Genomic DNA, 17,625 nt, shown 5'->3' with positions numbered 1-17,625 from the left:
AAGCACAGAGGCCTGGTCTACATTGAAAAATTAGGTTGGTTTAACTATGTCGACCGGGGGTGTGAAAAATCCATAGCCCTGAGCAGTGTTGTTAAGCCAACCTAAGTCCCTGTGTAGATAGTACTAGGTTGATGGAAGAATTCTTCCATCGTCCTAGCTACTGCCTCTCCAGGATGTGGGTTACCTGCACTGATGGGAGAATCCCTCCCATCGTCGTAGTTAGTGTCTACACTGAAGCGCTACAGCAGTGCCGCTGTAGCGGTACAGCTGCACTGTAGACAAGCTCAGAACAGTCTGTGAACCCAGTCAGCAGTGCTAACTAGACCTCCAGTCACCAGAACCACAGTACCTATACAGCTGTTGAGACATCGGCATCATCTATGTCTCTAATCCAGGTGCAAGGGATGCAAGAGCATCTTAGCATACCAGAAAGACTAGCCCCACCTATTGGAGCAGGCGTATTACTTTTCATCTTCTCACCTTGGTCATAATAAAGGCTCAACTCTTCTCCTTCTCCCCTTCCTCTGCATGGGTGCCGTATGGAGTCAGGGAGGGACTCCAGTGATTTCTCTTGAAGCAGTAAAAAGCTTGGGTCTCTCCGGGACAGGCTCTTTGGTACACTCCTCTGTGTCAGAACCTAGGAGAAAGAAGGAGCATCGCTCCTCTGGGAAAAGGAGCTGCTAGAAATTCCCAGTAAAATGAAGTCCAAGTCACCTCACTGCTCCTGATCTAAAGAAGATTTCTTGGCTCAAGTCAGGCATTACTGGAGCTCTGAGGGAGTGTGGTGTCAGAACTCTAGCACTATCTCAGGAATACCAGAGTATCAGGGACTACCTTGGCACCAAGCACTTTGGTACTGACCCCTGTGGTCCCAATCTCTTCAGTACTACTTGCTTTGATGCTGAGTGCATCAGCACTGTCTGCACTGAAGTTTATAGCACCGTCATTCTCCATTCTGAAGTAATATGTGGTCCTGAGGGATCTTCATGTCATTGATGAGCTAGACTCTCCACTGCTTTCTGCAGGACTAAATATCCCAACCACAGTGCTGATGGCCCTCTACTTTGGCAGTACTGGCTGCTAGTTACATCTCAGCTAATGGTGCAGCCTAGCAACCCCAGCTTCAGAAGCCCACCACATTAGATTTAGAGTGCTCTTTCTCCTCGTCAGATTCCCAAAACAGCAGGAAATATTCACCGGGGCCCTCCGACTATTTGATCCTTTGTTAGTATGAAAGAGAGGGCTTTATTTATATATATTTATATATAAAAATATATATAAATAAACATAAAATTTATATTTTATGGAAATTTATTTTATGGAAAATATATTCCATATATATGGAATAGAACAGTAGGCATATAATCTGGTACCTTTTTCTATGGCCCTATTGGAACCCCTGGGGTCTTCACCATACAAGGCACCACACTTCATCAGCACTTTCCAGGGTTAGAGCCTCCTCTCCTGCACCTTCCCAGGGAACTTGGAGTATTAGCTTGAAGTTAATGAATCTGGCATCTGCTCCCCCTTGCCCCCAAGGAGTTATCTGAGGAGAAGTATCCTCAGACAGAATAGCGGACAAAGCCAGTTACTATATTCTTTTCTTCCCCGGATGAGGCAGTGGTCACATCTACATTACCTCACAGATGACAACAAGAGCTTCCAAGACCTGCTGAGGCACACAGAAAATCTATTAAGATACCAATGGAAGTGGTACAAGAGAGCTCCTGTAACCTCTTGAATATTCTTCATGTCTCTGTGCCATTTGTCTAGCACTGCCCATCAACGAAGTCCTATTACAGTCAGCAAAGCATAGCTGGCAAACACCAGCATCAGGAACTACAACTTCTAAAAAAGGGAGATAGGAGGTACCAGGTGCCATCCCGACAGTTTAAATATACACTCACCTAGTACCTGGCTTGCTACTGATGTGGCAGCTAGTTAAAGGAGCTAGCAACAACAGCCTCCAGAGATAAAGAAGCAGCTTGATATATTTGGACATAAGAGTTATTCATCTGCTAGCCTGCAATTCCAGGTTGCTAATTATCAGGCATTACTTTATGAATTGCCACAGATTCTCAGACTTTATTGACAAACTCCCACAGAAATGCAGGGCAAGGAGTTAAAATTTCTGAGAGAAAGCTAATGTTGGTAGGGACTTGCTCTGTAAACAGTCTGCTGGATTTCTACCCTTGCTCCCCCTGATTTGGGAATCGCTTTCATTTTTTCAAAGTGCCATAGAACCTCATAATACCAAACTGGGTTTTAGGCACTGTCAGATACTTTCTACTGTTCCATACTACATCTGTCCTCCACCCCACATCCCATCTCGGGGACCTCACTCATGAGAGACTTGTATCAGGAGACAGTCACTTCTGTCTCTTGGTGCAATAGAAGAAGTTATTCTACAGTTCTGGGGGAAGGGCTTTTATTCTAATTCTTTCCAAATGAAGAAAAAGGAAGGATGGCACCTGATTCTGGACTTGAGGGGGCTCAACACCTTTATCTGCTGCTTCAAATTCAGAGGCATCCCTAGCCTCCATAATTCCATCACTAGATCCACAAGACTGGCTTGTGGCTCTCGACCTACAAGATGTTTACATGTACATTCTTCTTCGAGTGGCTGTGCATATTCCCACTTACGGGTAATGCACTGACTGGTCTCGGCTAACAATAGAACCTTCTCCAAGCAGTGCATGTTAAAGTGCACATGCACCCCCTTCTTACTCCTTCACTCAGCATCACTGAATGTTCTGAAAGCGAGTCTATATAAGGGATTCCTTGCCCTCTGCTGCCTCAGTTCTCTTCAACTGCTTGTGCCAGACAGAAATGAACTGTTTCAGTCTGTCGGATCTGGGTGTTTCTCTTTTATTTAGTACCTTTTAGATAGTTGTTGTGTTTTAGTTTTAGCATTGGTTGAGTTTAAGGTACAGTAACTCCTCACTTAAAGTCGTCCTGGTTAACATTGTTATGTTGCTGATCAATTAGGGAACATGCTCATTTAAAGTTGTGCAATGCTCCATTCTTACGTTGTTTGGCTGCCTGCTTTCTCCACAGCTGGCAGCCGCCCGACATCCCCCTCCCCCCACAGCACCTCCCGCCCGCCGGCAGACCCCGCAGATCAGCACCTCCCCCCGCCTCCTGTCCGTGGCAATCAGCTGGCTTGCAGCGTTTAGAGGGGGGGGGAAGCGAGGACTCGGCACGCAGGCTCCTCCTCCCTCCCCTGCCTCCTGCCCGCAGCAATCAGTTGGCTTGCGGCGTTTAGGAGGCAGGAGGGAGGGGGGAGGAGGAAGGACTCAGCGCGCCTCCCCTGCCTCCTGCCCATGGCAATCAGCTGGCTTGCAGCATTCAGAAGGGAGGGGAGGGAGGAGCGAGGACACAGCATGTGAAGTAAAGGGGGAAGAGGTGGGGGGGGAGAAGAGGTGGGTCAAGGGTGGGGGCTTGGGGGAAGGGGTGGGGTGGATGGGCTGAGGGTTGAGCCCCCTGCCCCTGGCAAAGTCAGTGCCTGTGCTTGCAAAAATAGCAAGAGGAGCAGCTGGACAATCCTCTTCCACTGTCTGACTCCACCACCTCAACCAAGCTTCCTACTCAGCAGTGATGACTGCAGTATTAAATTGTTTTTTTTTAAATTGTTTAAAACATATACCTGTATTAAATTGCTTGTTTAATACCTTTTGTCTGGCAAAAAAAAAAAAAAAAAATTCCTGGAACCTAAACTCCCCCCCCCTCCCCCCATTTACATGAATTCTTATCGGGAAATTGGATTCACTTAACATCGTTTCACTTAACGTCGCATTTTTCAGGAAGATAACTACAACGTTAATTGAGGAGTTACTGTAGTTTGTAGTTCTAGTTAGTTTAGTTTACTTTTAGGGTTCAGTTACATGGAATGGCAGAACCGAAGAAGAAGTTGGATTTTAAGAGATGCACTTCATGCCCAGCTGTCGTTTAGATGCCTTGAGTGCCACTCTTCTTCTGGGTGTTCTATTTGTCAGACTTTCACAACCGGAGAGGCAGAACAGACTGCAGGTACCCCTGCTTAAAGAAGCTGTTGCTGCTAAGGCATCAGGTTCCAAGAGATCATTGGATCTGAAGACTAAAAGGCCTTTTTTGGCTCCAGCTGCCTCATCTAGTAAGGCTAAGGTGACTAAAGAATCCTGTGGATCAGGGTTTTTGTTGGTTCTGGCTCCTGTTCCTGTTTCATTAGATCCTCCTGTTAAAGCTCTTAGGGTGTTGAAGGCGCCATCTGTCCAGTTGGCAGCTAAGGAGCCTATGATCAGACCGTTCTGGCTGTGTCAATGCTGCAGAAAAAGGCCAGGGAGAAGACAGCCACTTTTAGCATTGCCAGATCCTATGTACTGTCATACTCTCCCCATGCCAAATTCTCTGGCAGTTGTTGCAGCCAGTAATAGGTTCAGGTCTGGTCAAGCCCGTGCAACTCCTGCAGATAAAGAGGGGGGGAAAGGGTGATTCTTTTCTTCTTCTTCTCTAGGAATAAGGGTGGCTATTTACCAGGCACAGATGGCCTGGTACCAATTCCATTTTGGGAGAAGATGGCTTTGCGTTGTACAAGAACTACAAGATGATCAAAGCAGTTTGATGTCAAAGATGTCAAATGTGGCGAAGCATGCTCTCGTGCTTCTTTTGATGTTTCTGACTCTTCATCTGCAGCTGAAACATCAGCAAACTACATCTTCATCACAGTCTCTACTTAAAAAGAAACTGTTCAGATCCAGAACTAAGTCAAAACAATCTGCTACTTCCTCTTCCTCTTTGCATAATACATGGCCTCCAATTTAACACTAGAATCAAGACTTGGGGACCAGTTGGCAAGGATATGTCGCTTCCTTTGTTTGGAGACACTGGTCCATTTCATTGACAATTGGAGGCTTGTTACATCGGGCAAGAGAGTCCTAGAAATAATAGTTACCCCCTTTCAATTCCCCGTACCCTTCTCTTTTCATAGAACCTTCTCACAAGGTTATCCTATCAGAAGTTCAGAAATTTCTCCTAAAATATGCTGTGGAAGAGAAACCTGAACATCTGTGGGGAGGGATCGGGGTTTTATTGAAGATACTTCCCGGTTCAGAAGAAAGATTGGGGGTGGGTTCTGTCCAATTTTAGATTTAAACAAACTGAATAGGTTCATCAAGAAATTTCAGTTTTGAATGCAAACTCTAGTCTCTATATTAGCCCTTGATTTCAGTTATGGATAAGTTCACAACTCTCGATACATATTTAAATATTTCTATCCAGCCAGCTCATCAGAAGTACCTTTGTGTTGTGTTGGCACAAACACAGTTCCAGTACGAGGTCCTGCCATTTTGGCCTTTCTAATAATGCCAAGAGTCTTTACAAAAACACTGCTTTTCTACAGTAATGGTGCACCTCGGAAAACAGGCTATCTTTGTTTACCCAGATTTAGACAATTTGGCTGCTAAAGTCTTCACGCAAAGATCTAGTTTACATTTACAACCTCCCTCGTTACGGATTTGGGACTGCTTCTGAATGTCAAAAAGTAAAATCTTTGCCTGACTCAAAGAATTAATTTAATAGGTTCTGTATTGGACTCAGTAGCAGGAAGAGCTTTCCTTCCAGAAAAAAAGGTTTCTGAAGAGAGAGCAATGCGCTTTAGATATGACACTATCAGCTCCAGAAACTGGTTTTCTTTTTGGGTCTGATGTTTTTTATGCAGTGACTACGTATGTTATTCTATTTCCATGCCTCAGAATGAGGTCAGCGCAGCACTATATGGCTCAGGTTTACAAACTGAATCTGGACAGTGTTCAGATGTCAGTCACCACACCTCAGGACATTCTAAATTTGTTGATGTGGTGGATAGATAGTTAAAATGTTCTCAGAGGTGTTTTGTTCAAACACCCTTTGCCATCTGTCACAATAACCTCCGACACATCAGACAATGGATGGGAAGCTCAGCAGGGTTTGCTCAGTTCAGGGCCACCAGGCATCTCAAAAAAAAGAATTTGCATATAAATGTTTTCAAATTAAGAGCCATTCATGAGGCTGTCAGATATTTTCTTCCTCACATAAAGAGAGAGGTTGTTCAGGTATCAACAGACAATACAACCATTATGTATTACTTCAACAAACAAAGAAGTGCCCATTCTTCCCTGGTGTGTGCTGAGACAGTCAATCTATGGGACTGTTGCATTCTTCACAATATCTATTCAGGCATCTAGCAGGGAAGAGCAATATGTTAGCAGATTGGCTTATCAGAGACAGTTCTCATGTGCATGAGTAATCCCTGAAGTATCAAGTGGCACAAGAGATTTTCTCCAGCTGGGGCTGACCTGATGTAGACCTGACTACAACCAGGTTAAACAAAAAGTATCATCTCGTCTGTTCATGAGTGGGAAGGGACAGTCAGTCCATATTGGATGCTTTTGTGTTGCATTAGGGAGAGGGCCTTCTGTATTCTTCCCTCCCTTTCCATTAATTTAGAAGGTGGTGAGGAATATATGTCAGGACAGGGGAAGGATAATCCTGATTGCTCCATCTTGGCTGAGACAGCAGTGACACATAGACCTGCTTCAGCTGTCTGATGGACTCTGTGAGCATCTTTCTTTGTCTCTACAGTAACTGGAGTTCTTTGAGATGTGTTGTCCAAATGTATTCCATGACCTGCCCTTCTTCCCCACTACAACAGTGTTGAAGAAAATGAGTGGTGGTTGGCCTGCATCACCCTTTATGCCCTCAGTACAGAAGCACAAGGACACTAAGTGAGGTGCATGCACAGGCTCAATGGACAGTGTAGCCAGAAGATTCTGGTCGCAAGCACATGGGGCACATGTGCCCCAATAGCGAAATATATATGGACACCACATCTTGAAGAACCACAGTTACTGGAAGATAAGTAAGTGTTCTCTTTCCCTTCACTTAAAGCTTATTCGTTGCTTATATAGACTGGGTTTGATAATTTGGTTTAAAATAGAGTATGTTCAAACAACTTTTCTAGTATGACATAACCTTATTATTTACATCTCTGAAGAGGACAAATGTAATTTCATTTTGCATGAATAATAAAGTACTCAATCTTTTTCCAGGTAACCAATAAAAAGCCAATAACTGTACTTGAAGTACTTCAAAAAATCCGTCTACATGTTTCAGTGCCACAATGCGATGTGTTCGGATACTTAAGCATAGAATCTGAAATTGTGATTCTCATCATACCCGTTGATCAAAACCCCAAACCATTGCAGGTAGAATTTATTATTATTTTCTTTAGTCAATACAGTTCCATTTTATTTCAATACAGGTTGTCATGTTTACAATCTGTGCTATGTACCATTTATTTTACTTTCAACTTACACTTGAAAAGCTACAGTGAAAGATGGCAAGAATAAAAATAAAATTGTCTCATTGTTTTTTACTGGGTGATGACTGTTCTGAGACTTCTCTGGTGATTTGTGCCTAAGCGTTTCTATTATAAGGATAAAGTGGATGTGTTTAACACTTACTGTTTTTGTAAGAGGTTCTGAATATAGCTGTGCAGATAACCAATATTTCACTTTGGTGCTGAATCAAAAATAAAGTTAATTTCAGGTCAAGCAAAATGTTTCATTTAGTAATTTTTTTTTTAAATAAAATTGAAGCAAAATTTTTAAAACAGTCATTTTGAATTAATAAATCAAAATGTTTCATTTTGACTTTTGGAATTTTTTTTCTTTTATGGCTGAAACAATTTGGCAAATTTGACATGAATTCATACAGTGTTTTGGTTGACCCAAGTGTGAATTTTTCAGCAAAAAAAGTTTGAAAAATTTCACCCAGCTCTAGCTGTGGATGCTAGCGGAGTATGCTGGAGCACACAGCAGACTACAGCACATGGAAGAGAAAATACTACAAACTCTCCATTTTGCTGGAGTTTGTGGTATTTTGTAATTTTAAATACAATCAAATGCAATAAAATAATATAAAATTCAATACTTTAGCCTTCTGTGAATTATATCGCATAGCAGATAGATCAATTGAGTGAAATACAAAAGATTTTTCATTTAAAATTTCAAAAAGAAAAAATATATTTAGAAGAGTGACTGTCATGCATTTAATAAATGTGCTTTGGAGTATACGTTTTTAGTATCGAGCCGTTGGTCTGTTACTTAAAAAATGCACCTGGGTGTGTATGAATGGGTTATACCATTGTCTGTCTTGATGCTACATTTTGGGTACGTCTGTACTTACCTCCGGGTCCGGCGGTAAGCAATCGATCTTCTGGGATCGATTTATCGCGTCTTGTCTAGACGCGATAAATCGATCCCGGAAGTGCTCGCCGGTACTCCTGCTCTGCGAGAGGAGTATGCGGCGTCGACGGGGGAGCCTGCCTGCCGCGTCTGGACCCGTGGTAAGTTCGAACTAAGGTACTTCGACTTCAGCTACGTTATTCACGTAGCTGAAGTTGCGTAACTTAGTTCGAAGTGGGGGGTTAGTGTGGACCAGCCCATAGATATGTATTAGGCTGCCACCTCAGCTGCTGGAAATTGTCATAGCTTCAATGGAACCATACCAGCTAAATATCAGCTCCTATATTTCTGGGACCATCACAGTTTTGATAGGGGGATCCTCTCTCTTACAAAACTAGCTATCAGTGTGCTACAAAGTCCCCAAATACTTTTCAGAATATGTTAAAGGACATCAAGTCACAGTGTGTTCCCCAGCATAATAATGGTGTGACACACCTACTTTGTGCTAGCAAAGACCTACACACACAGCTGGCAACCCTAAACTCTATATGTGGATTAGTAAACCCACACAAAAGCCATTATACTATTTTGCTTGGAGCAACTCAGAACTACTACAATAAAAAAAAAGCTTCAAATATGTATTGCATTTCTTTTTCCTAGAACTCTTGCTTTATTCTGACATTCTTTTGGTTAGGTTTCTGCAAGTCCAAAAAACTCCTGTACTTTTATTAAGCGCCTTTCCCTGCCCTCGTGACAGCACATTTTTATAATGAAGTTCCCTCAGGGTTTAGGATTCACGCTGACCAATTTGATGCTCTTAACATGCATTATTTTAAAATGAAGGTTAATCTTTAAAATATAAAAGGGGGGAGTGAGTAAGAAGAAGCAGACTGGAATCCACATTTTCTGCTCGTTCTACAACACAAATATTATTCGGGCAATTTCATTTCCTCAAATTGTTTGGTTTAGGAAAGTCTGCCTCCAATTTCCTTTTTATTTTCCCAAACTCATTTTGTGTATTCAGTTTTGCTTCCTGTATGGGCCAGAGTTAAGTCTGTTCTAAGTGGACAGAATTTGATCAGTTGCATTGAAGATACACCAATTTACACTGTGACTGAATTTGGCTTTACGTCAAAGCCGTGTTGTCTAGCCTCATCTATCAAGATACCTATAATTGCTAGCGTTCTGTTGAATTTATCTACTTTTACTGACCATGGAGTGTTTTTTACATTCCGTAGTTAATGCTGCAGCTAAATTTCCATTATAAATCCAATTTCTTCTTCGAGGAGTGTCCCTGTGGTGCTCCACTTTAGGTGTTCTTGCGCCCCTGTGCTTGTAATAGGAGATTTGTGGTAGCAGTGCATGGTTGGGTTGCACATGCGCGGTCCCGGTCTCGCACCGCTTCAGGTGGTTATTTAGCGCCGTGTGGCAAACCCTCCTCAGTTCCTTCTCTACTGCCTTTTGCTTGAGTCAGAGCACTTAGCAGCACCTCTATGCCTACTTTTATTAGAATAGGGTTTTTTTCACAATTTAGACTTCGTTCTTGTTGGATTATAGCTAACTTTTCTTTCCTGTTTAATTTTTTTTCTTCCTTTAAAAAAAGTTTTTTCTCTCAGACTAGAAGATTAAGTTTCTGCTGTTAGCCATTAGTAGGTTAGAATCATTAGTTTTCCCCTTGGGGGTGGGGGGGACACTTTGATGAGGTGCATGCCCAGTTCCCCAGGTTTTAAATGCTGCCTCACCTGCAGCCTTTCTGTCCTGGTGTCAGACGGGCACTCGCAGTGTGTTCGCTGCCTCGGCAAGACACACATCCCTCAAAAGTGCTTGCATTGTCACAATCTAAAAGCCCAAACCAGGAAGGCGAGAGACTTACCATTCAAATTCCTCATGGTGGAGAGGTCTCTCCGGATAGCATTTGAGCCCAAATCACAGACCCCCCCCCCCCGAACATAGGTCCCCGACTGCTGACAGAGGAACTTCCTTATCGGCTCACCCGAAAGACGACTCCGCCAAGAAGGTGGCCAAAAACTGGGCTCCAACTTCTGCAGCTCAGAAATCTGCCAAGAAATCGTGTTCCCCAAACCAGCAAACTCCATTGGTATCTCTACTGCCGAAGTAGTGGGACCCTCCAGTATCGTGGGTACCATAAGAGCAAAAGAACCTAAGCGGGCTAGCTCAGACAAGGGCAGCAAGGGGAAATTGAAACCCTCTGCCTCAGCACCATTAGAGCCGATGAAACATTTGGCACTGAGCAGCTCGGCACCACTGCAGACCTCATGGCGCCATCTGCTGCCGGCATAACACACACAGTGCACGCACCAACACTCACAGCTGCACCAAAGCAATCTGTATCGACCATTCCATCTTCAATGGTACCAATATTACTAGCACTGCAGCAATTCCTATGCTAGAAGGACCTCTATGCCGGAAACTCCTGTTCTCGGTACCAACGTCACCCGTCTCACCACTCCATCTAGATCTGCTCCTCCATTATCAAGCGACGAGAAAGATGAGGATGAAGGAGAAATAAACTCCTCTCACTATTCCTCTCCCATCTGTGTACCTACCAGATCAGATCCACCACAGAACGGGGCTATTATACTGGGCCCAAAGATCAAAAGTGGTATGGACACCCATGGGATGCCACCGATGCCTTTTCAACCTCAGGGGCCTTATTGGATCCCATGGGTGGCATACCCCCCACAACACCACAAACCTTCCAGCCCACCCAGGGTGAGCGCACGTCATTCACCCTCACCTTCGGTGCCGGCGACCCTCTGAGCTCCCAGAAGATGTGGCCAAAGAGGAGGAGGAGATTTTGGACCAGGAGGTGATACCAGCAGCCAATTTTTTGTCATCTTCCCCTGATGACACCATCATGCCCCCACCTCCCAACATGGGGGATGACTTGAAACAATTTCAGGACCTTTTTAAGAGAATGGCGGGCTCATTGGATATCTCACTGGAAGAAGTCCAGGAATAACAACATAAACTATTAGATATCCTACAGACCTCAACCTCTTCCAAAAATCACTCTACTGATGAATGACATGATTATGGAACCCGTAAAATCGATTTGGCAGACCCCAACAACAATCCCATCTACATGCAAGAGGTCTGACAACAAATATTATGTGCCAGTGAAGGAAATGGAGTTCCTCTTCTCACACCCAACTCTTTGGTGGTGGATCCAGTAAATGAACAGGGCAGAGAATAACACCCCCCCAAAACACACCATATGACAGAGATTGGAAGAGACTAGATCTCTTCGATTGTAAGACCTACTCCTTGGCAACGTTACACCTCAGGATTACCAATTACGAGGCATTTCTTGCCAAATATGACCACTCAAACTACTCAGAGTTGTCAGAATGTATTGAATTCATTCCAGAAGAGAAAAGAGAACAGTGCAGGACCATAATCTCTGAAGGACATCATCTTGCCAGAACAGCATTGCAGGCTGCATTGCACTCTGCAGACACCACAATGTAGTCTGTAGCCACAGCAATAGTGATGAGGTGAGCATCTTGGTTGCATCTCTCTGGGTTCCCCAGAGAGGTACAATTGATGGTCAAGGATCTCCCATTTGAAGGTCCTAAATTGTTTGCAGCCAAAGCAGATGAATCTCTCCACACACTCAAAGACTCAAGGGGGATGTTAAAGTCCCTGGGCATCTACATGCCTAGGAACAAGAAAAAGGAGGGCAAATATTATGCCTCACAAAGATTCCAGTCTACACCTTATTGTCTGTGTGATTGCGCATATGTGCAACAAGGGCAGAAACTGAGATCCACGAGGAGATGACCGCCTCCACCTCAGCCTTCTATGTCTCAAGCACTGCCATCAAGACAGCAATGTTGAGACTTTGGTCGAAGGTCCAAGACCCCCACAACTTCAAGTGCTGGAAACACTTGTCATCTCCCAGCCATTCAGAGATTCTCACCCCTTTTTACCCAATCTGACAGACCCTCACATCCAACAGATGCGTACTAGATATAATCAAGTCTGGGTATTCCATCCCATTTATCTCCATTCCCTGTACCCATCTTTCCTCCCCATCCCTCTTCAGAGACCCCTCTCATGAAGATCTACTGTGACAGGAGGTAACCCACCTCATACATCTAGGTGCTGTAAAACTGGTACCAACAAAACACAGAGGGAAGGGTTTCTATTCACATTATTTCCTCACCCAGAAAAAAAATGGAGGGTGGAGACCCATTCTCAATATATGAAGACTCAACAAATTCGTGAAGACCCAACACTTCAAGATGGTCACGTTGACAACCATAACTCCAGCACTAGAAAGGAGGGCCTGATTCTTGGCCCTCAACCTCCAGGACGCACACTTTCATTTAACAGTACATCCATCACATCAGAGGTTCTACAGATTTGCTCCAGGAGCAGATCACTTTCATTAGAAAATTCTGCCTTTCAGCCTATCCACTGTCCCATGAGTATTCTCCAAGATTCTTGCAGTGGTCGTGGCTTACCTCTGCAGACAGGGAATTATGATATTCCCATAATTGGATGACTGCTTACTGAAAGCATCGACATGACAAGGAGCGCTAGAAGCAAGGTAGCTCTCTTCACACACCTAGGCCTACAAATATACAAAAATCAACATTAACTTTAGTGCAAAAATTAGAATTCATCGGAGCCTACCTCAGTTCTCCAGAGGCTATGACCTCTCTACCACGACAGCAATTCATTACTCTAACCAATCTGATCTCCCCAACACTAAACAGCCCTCAGATAATGGCCAGGACTTGCCTACAACTGCTGAGCCACCTGGCTGCAACAACATTCATCATCAAACATGCGAGGTTACACGTGCAGTGTCTGCAAGCCTGACTCCGGAAAACCTACACTCCATTCAAACACAGCATGAACAAACACCTCACAATACCAAACAAAGTAAAAGACTCCCTACAAAGGTGAACACGACCAGACAATGTTTGGGCCAGGGCCACCTTTGTCCTGAACCCTCCAACAGTGATGATCATAAAGGATGCCTCACTACTAGGTTGGGGAGCACATCTGAACACTCATATTATCCAGGGCCGTTGGTCCCCATCTGAATCCCTCCTGTGTATAAAGCTACTGGAACTACGAGCCATTTGCAACGTGTGCTCCCATTTCCTGCCCATGATCAAAAACAAGACCATAAAAATCCTCACAGACAGTGTTGCATGCATATTGTATATAAACCAGCAAGGGAGGAATGCTCATACTCCCTGTGCACGGAAGCCATGCTACTCTGGAACTGGTGCATCAGTCACAACATCAACCTCTCAGCCTCTTACCTACCAGGATGCCAAAACACCGCTGCAGATGCACTGAGCAGGAACTTTTCTCAGGACCACGAGTGGGAATTAGACATACGGGTGCTACACAACGTATACCAAGATTGGGGGTTCCCAACTATAGACCTCTTTGCAATGGCACACAATGCCAAATGCTCTGTTTTTCTCCAGAGCAGGTCTGGGCCCTCGCTCCATGGGCAACATCTTTCTTATCAGATGGGACGCTCCTCTCCTATATGCCTTCCCTCCCATCCCTCTCCTATCCTGGGTAATACACAAGATCACATTGGACAAGTCCAAAGTCATTCTGATAGCCCCCAGGTGGCCATGACAAATGTGGTTCCCTTCTCAAAATGGTAGCATGCACACCGCACACCCTTCCTCTTGTACCCTGTCTCCTCTCTCAAGATGCAGACCAACTCCTTCATCCGAATCTAGAAAGACTCCATCTCAAAATGTGGCTACTCTGTCGCTCCAAGGACCTGAAATGACCTGCTCCGATGAAGTAAAGGACGTTCTACTAAATAGTCGCAGACCAGCTACCCATCATACATACTTACACAAATGGCTACGATTCTCTACATGGTGCCAAAATAAACAAATCACAGCGGTCTCCTTCCCTCTACCTTTAAGTCTAGACTACATACTAGAACTTAAGAAATAGGGCCTCTCCATGAGCTCAATCAGGGTACACCTCTCAGCCATCACAGCGTTCCACCAGAACATGCAACATTTACTGATTATTTTTTTTTCGCTCACCCAGTCACCAAGCACTTTCTCAAAGGACTCATCAACATTTACCCTGAAATATAAACCCTATCTCCACCATGGGATCTTAACCTAGTATGGTGGGGCCTCACCAGAACCCCATTTGAACCGCTAACGATGTGCTCACTTCTTCACCGCTCAGTGAAGGTAGCCTTCCTCATCGCCATTACGTCTGCCTGATGAATGGGAGAGCTAGGGGCCCTCATGGCACATCCGTTATACGTGATATTCTTAAATAAAGTTACCTTATTATCTCATCCCAAGTTCTTACCTAAGATTGCCTCCTCTTTCCATCTCAACCAACTCATTCACCTCCCATCCATGGGAATAGACAAGAGTCCTCACTTCACATCCTAGACGTCCAAAGGGCACTAGCCTTTTATATAGACAGAACAAAGACTTTTCGAAAGTCACCAGAATTATTCATCTCCATCCCAAAGTGATCAAAAGGAGATGCCGTATCTAAACAGAGACTGTCCAAACACTTTTGACGATAGCACATGGAAATCTATCTTCAACCCCCAGTGGGCACCCACACACATTTCACCAGAGCTTTATTGGCTTCGATAGCATTTCTTAACAGTGTCCTCATTATGGACATCTATAAAGTGGCAACTTGGGCCTCAGCCCATACATTTACACAACACTATGCATTAGAACAACATTCAGCGTCTGATGTGCTATTTGGACTTACCGTATTATCATCTACCATGACTTCAACTCTGAAGCCCCTTCCTTCCACTGAAGAGCACTGCTCTGAAATCACCTGAAGTGGAGCACCCACAGGGACACTCCTCGAAGAAGAGAAGATTACTCACCCTGTGCAGTAACTGAAGTTCTTTGAGATGGTTGTCCCCGTGGGTGCTCCACTACCCTCTCACCTCCCCTCTACTTCACATTACATACTCTGCAGTAGAGAAGGAACGGGGGGGGGGGGTCGGAAGGGGGGGGTTGGTCACACGGTGCTAGATAACTGAAGCAGCGCAAGACTGGGACTGTGCTTGTCTGACCCAATCAAGCACTGCTGCCACAAATCTCTGATTACAAGTGCGGGGCTGCAAGAACATCTAAAGTGGAGCACCCACTGGGACAACCATCTCAAAGAACTTCAGTTATTACACAGGGTGAGTAACCTTCTCTTCCATCCCCACCTTTAAAATCTCAAAAAATAAATAAATTGGCTGTAAAAGTGGCAGGCTGAAGACTAGGACTGAAACTATACTATTTCGAATTTTTCTATAAAATTTGAATTGAATCAGACAAGTGGTTTCTAAGTTAACACCTTAAAATTGGAGGTGTTTACCAGTAATCAAAAATCTATTTTTTTTTTTTTTTGCTACTTTGTAGAAAATAAAATTTAGTTTGCCCTGTAGATATTCCCTTGCCAAAACCCCAAGATAGTCTATTTTCAAAAGTTATTACATTCTGAACTTGGAATGTTGTGAAGCATCATCTGTGGTGAGTTTATGAAAAGGATTTCTGAAAAACGAAGATTGGTTTGTTTGTTTTCCTTTATTAAGAAAAGTAAGTCTCTCGCCCATGTCCTTGTGCAAAGGGCCTCAGAATGTAACCTGAACATTATAAAGACTTGTCAGGAGAAAAAGGAAAATGTCCTTGAGAGGGTTACTGAGTCTCCTAAGGTTCTCTGGGGGTTCTCTACTCCCATAGACCTCAGTGCAGCACCTTGTGAACCAGGAGAGAAATCCCATGATTTCCAGTGGTGTGAGGCCCTGCTTTCTAATCCTGGTCTACGATGAGATTTTGGGCCTTAAAAATCACAAAATTGTGATGAACCATTTTTGAGGTTTATAATTTTCTCCCCATGAAGCTTCCATGGTAGGATTCATAAGTAACTAAGACACCTGACAGAGACATAAAATACAATTTTTAAAAACTCTCAAAAGCTGACCTGTATGATTCGCTTGTGGCTTTGCCATCCTAAACTTCATTCACCATCCTAAATGTTTATACTAATCTTCTGGATAAAGAGAAGAGATTTTAATAACTAACTGTTGGAATTTTTTTCTAGATTGAAGCCTGCAATAAAGAAGCAGAAAAGATAGAGTCGCTGATAAATTCTGACAGCCCAACTTTAGCATCCCATGTGCCGTTATCCGCACTTATCACATCCCAAGTGCAAGTTTCCTGTAGTATATCTTCTTCCTCTGTTAAAGCTGTGCCTGTATTGCAGACCCTGCTCTTGAGCCTTATATTGACCTTGCAAGCATCAATCTACAATACATAACTGCTTAGAAAATGTGCAAAATAAATATCCTATTGTATTTTTTCTATATTGCGAAGGACATTCAGAACTGCTGATCTATTAATAGAGCAAAATATATTTTAACCAGAAAGAAAAATATATATCAGTTTGGTTCAACAAAATTCCAGAAAAAGGTTTTAATATACTACATTTTTTCATTAAAAATGAATTTTAAAATATTTGAAATAATCCAAAAGAAAACTCTATTAATCACTAAAATCACTAGTCAAAAGATTTTTCAAACACAAATCATTTTCTTTATGCACACATACCTTAAAAATATTGTACAAATCTTTAAACTTGTGATTCTGTGGAAAGGAAGTTGTTACACAAAAATTTTCAGCAGTGAACAAACATATTGTGATTTTTGAAAAGTGTTTTTTTGTTATTATTCAGATGTATATCCTTGAGAATTATGACAAGTATGCACCTATTTTAAACATCAATTTTTGGAAGAAACAAAAATTGCTGCTACTTAAATAATTTACCAAAAAACGAATTGAGTAATTTTTTGTGTGAATATATTATCTTGTATTTTATTATGAAGAAAGCTAAATAGCCATGGGCCTATCCCAGCAAACTTACACATTTGAGTAGCTTTACTCACCTGCTTAAGTGCTTGCAGGATATTGGGCCCCATGTTTGTAAAATGACAATCATTTTCTAAGCCAGAACCTTATTTACGTTAAGAAATGGAGAAATGTATTCATTTCTACAGTTCTGTACATTGCAAATACCATGTATTCTATCTGATTTTCTTATTAGATGCAAAATTATAAAGCCTCTATTTATAAGTGCCATTTTAAATATTGCAGTATTTGCATGTTATCTAATGAAATTTACACTTTAAATATGTTGATTTTATACAAACAATACATTAAAAGTTGTTGTGTTTTATGCACATTAACTTAATCTACATGAAGTGTTTTGTATCAGTATTATAATAGCCAACTTTTGAAGTTTATACAGAAAAACTTTTTTGCCAAAATGTTGAACTTTAAAAGAAGGCACTGAAAACTTTTTGAACCTTTTGTATGTTACTGTAGCATGTTTGTAGCAATTATTTTCTGTTAAAAAATATTTTCAGTGC

The 17,625-nt window shown here is 42.8% G+C and overlaps 1 protein-coding gene across 1 annotated transcript in view; it reads left to right on the top strand.

Annotated features, from left to right (window-relative positions):
• Positions 1 to 16,517, top strand: part of RECK (reversion inducing cysteine rich protein with kazal motifs) — a 131,694-nt gene extending 115,177 nt beyond the window's left edge. Inside the window, exons 19-20 of the mRNA XM_065399444.1 lie at positions 7,065 to 7,220; positions 16,302 to 16,517. Of these exons, the coding sequence (XP_065255516.1) occupies positions 7,065 to 7,220; positions 16,302 to 16,517 (372 nt within the window). The remainder of the gene's footprint in view (positions 1 to 7,064; positions 7,221 to 16,301) is intronic.
• Positions 16,518 to 17,625: the final 1,108 nt, after the last annotated feature.

Source organism: Emys orbicularis, chromosome 2, assembly GCF_028017835.1.
Source record: "Emys orbicularis isolate rEmyOrb1 chromosome 2, rEmyOrb1.hap1, whole genome shotgun sequence".
NCBI classification, from domain to species: domain Eukaryota; kingdom Metazoa; phylum Chordata; order Testudines; family Emydidae; genus Emys; species Emys orbicularis.
Note: the sequence above shows the minus strand (reverse complement) of the source record. Positions and strands in the feature narration are given on the sequence as shown.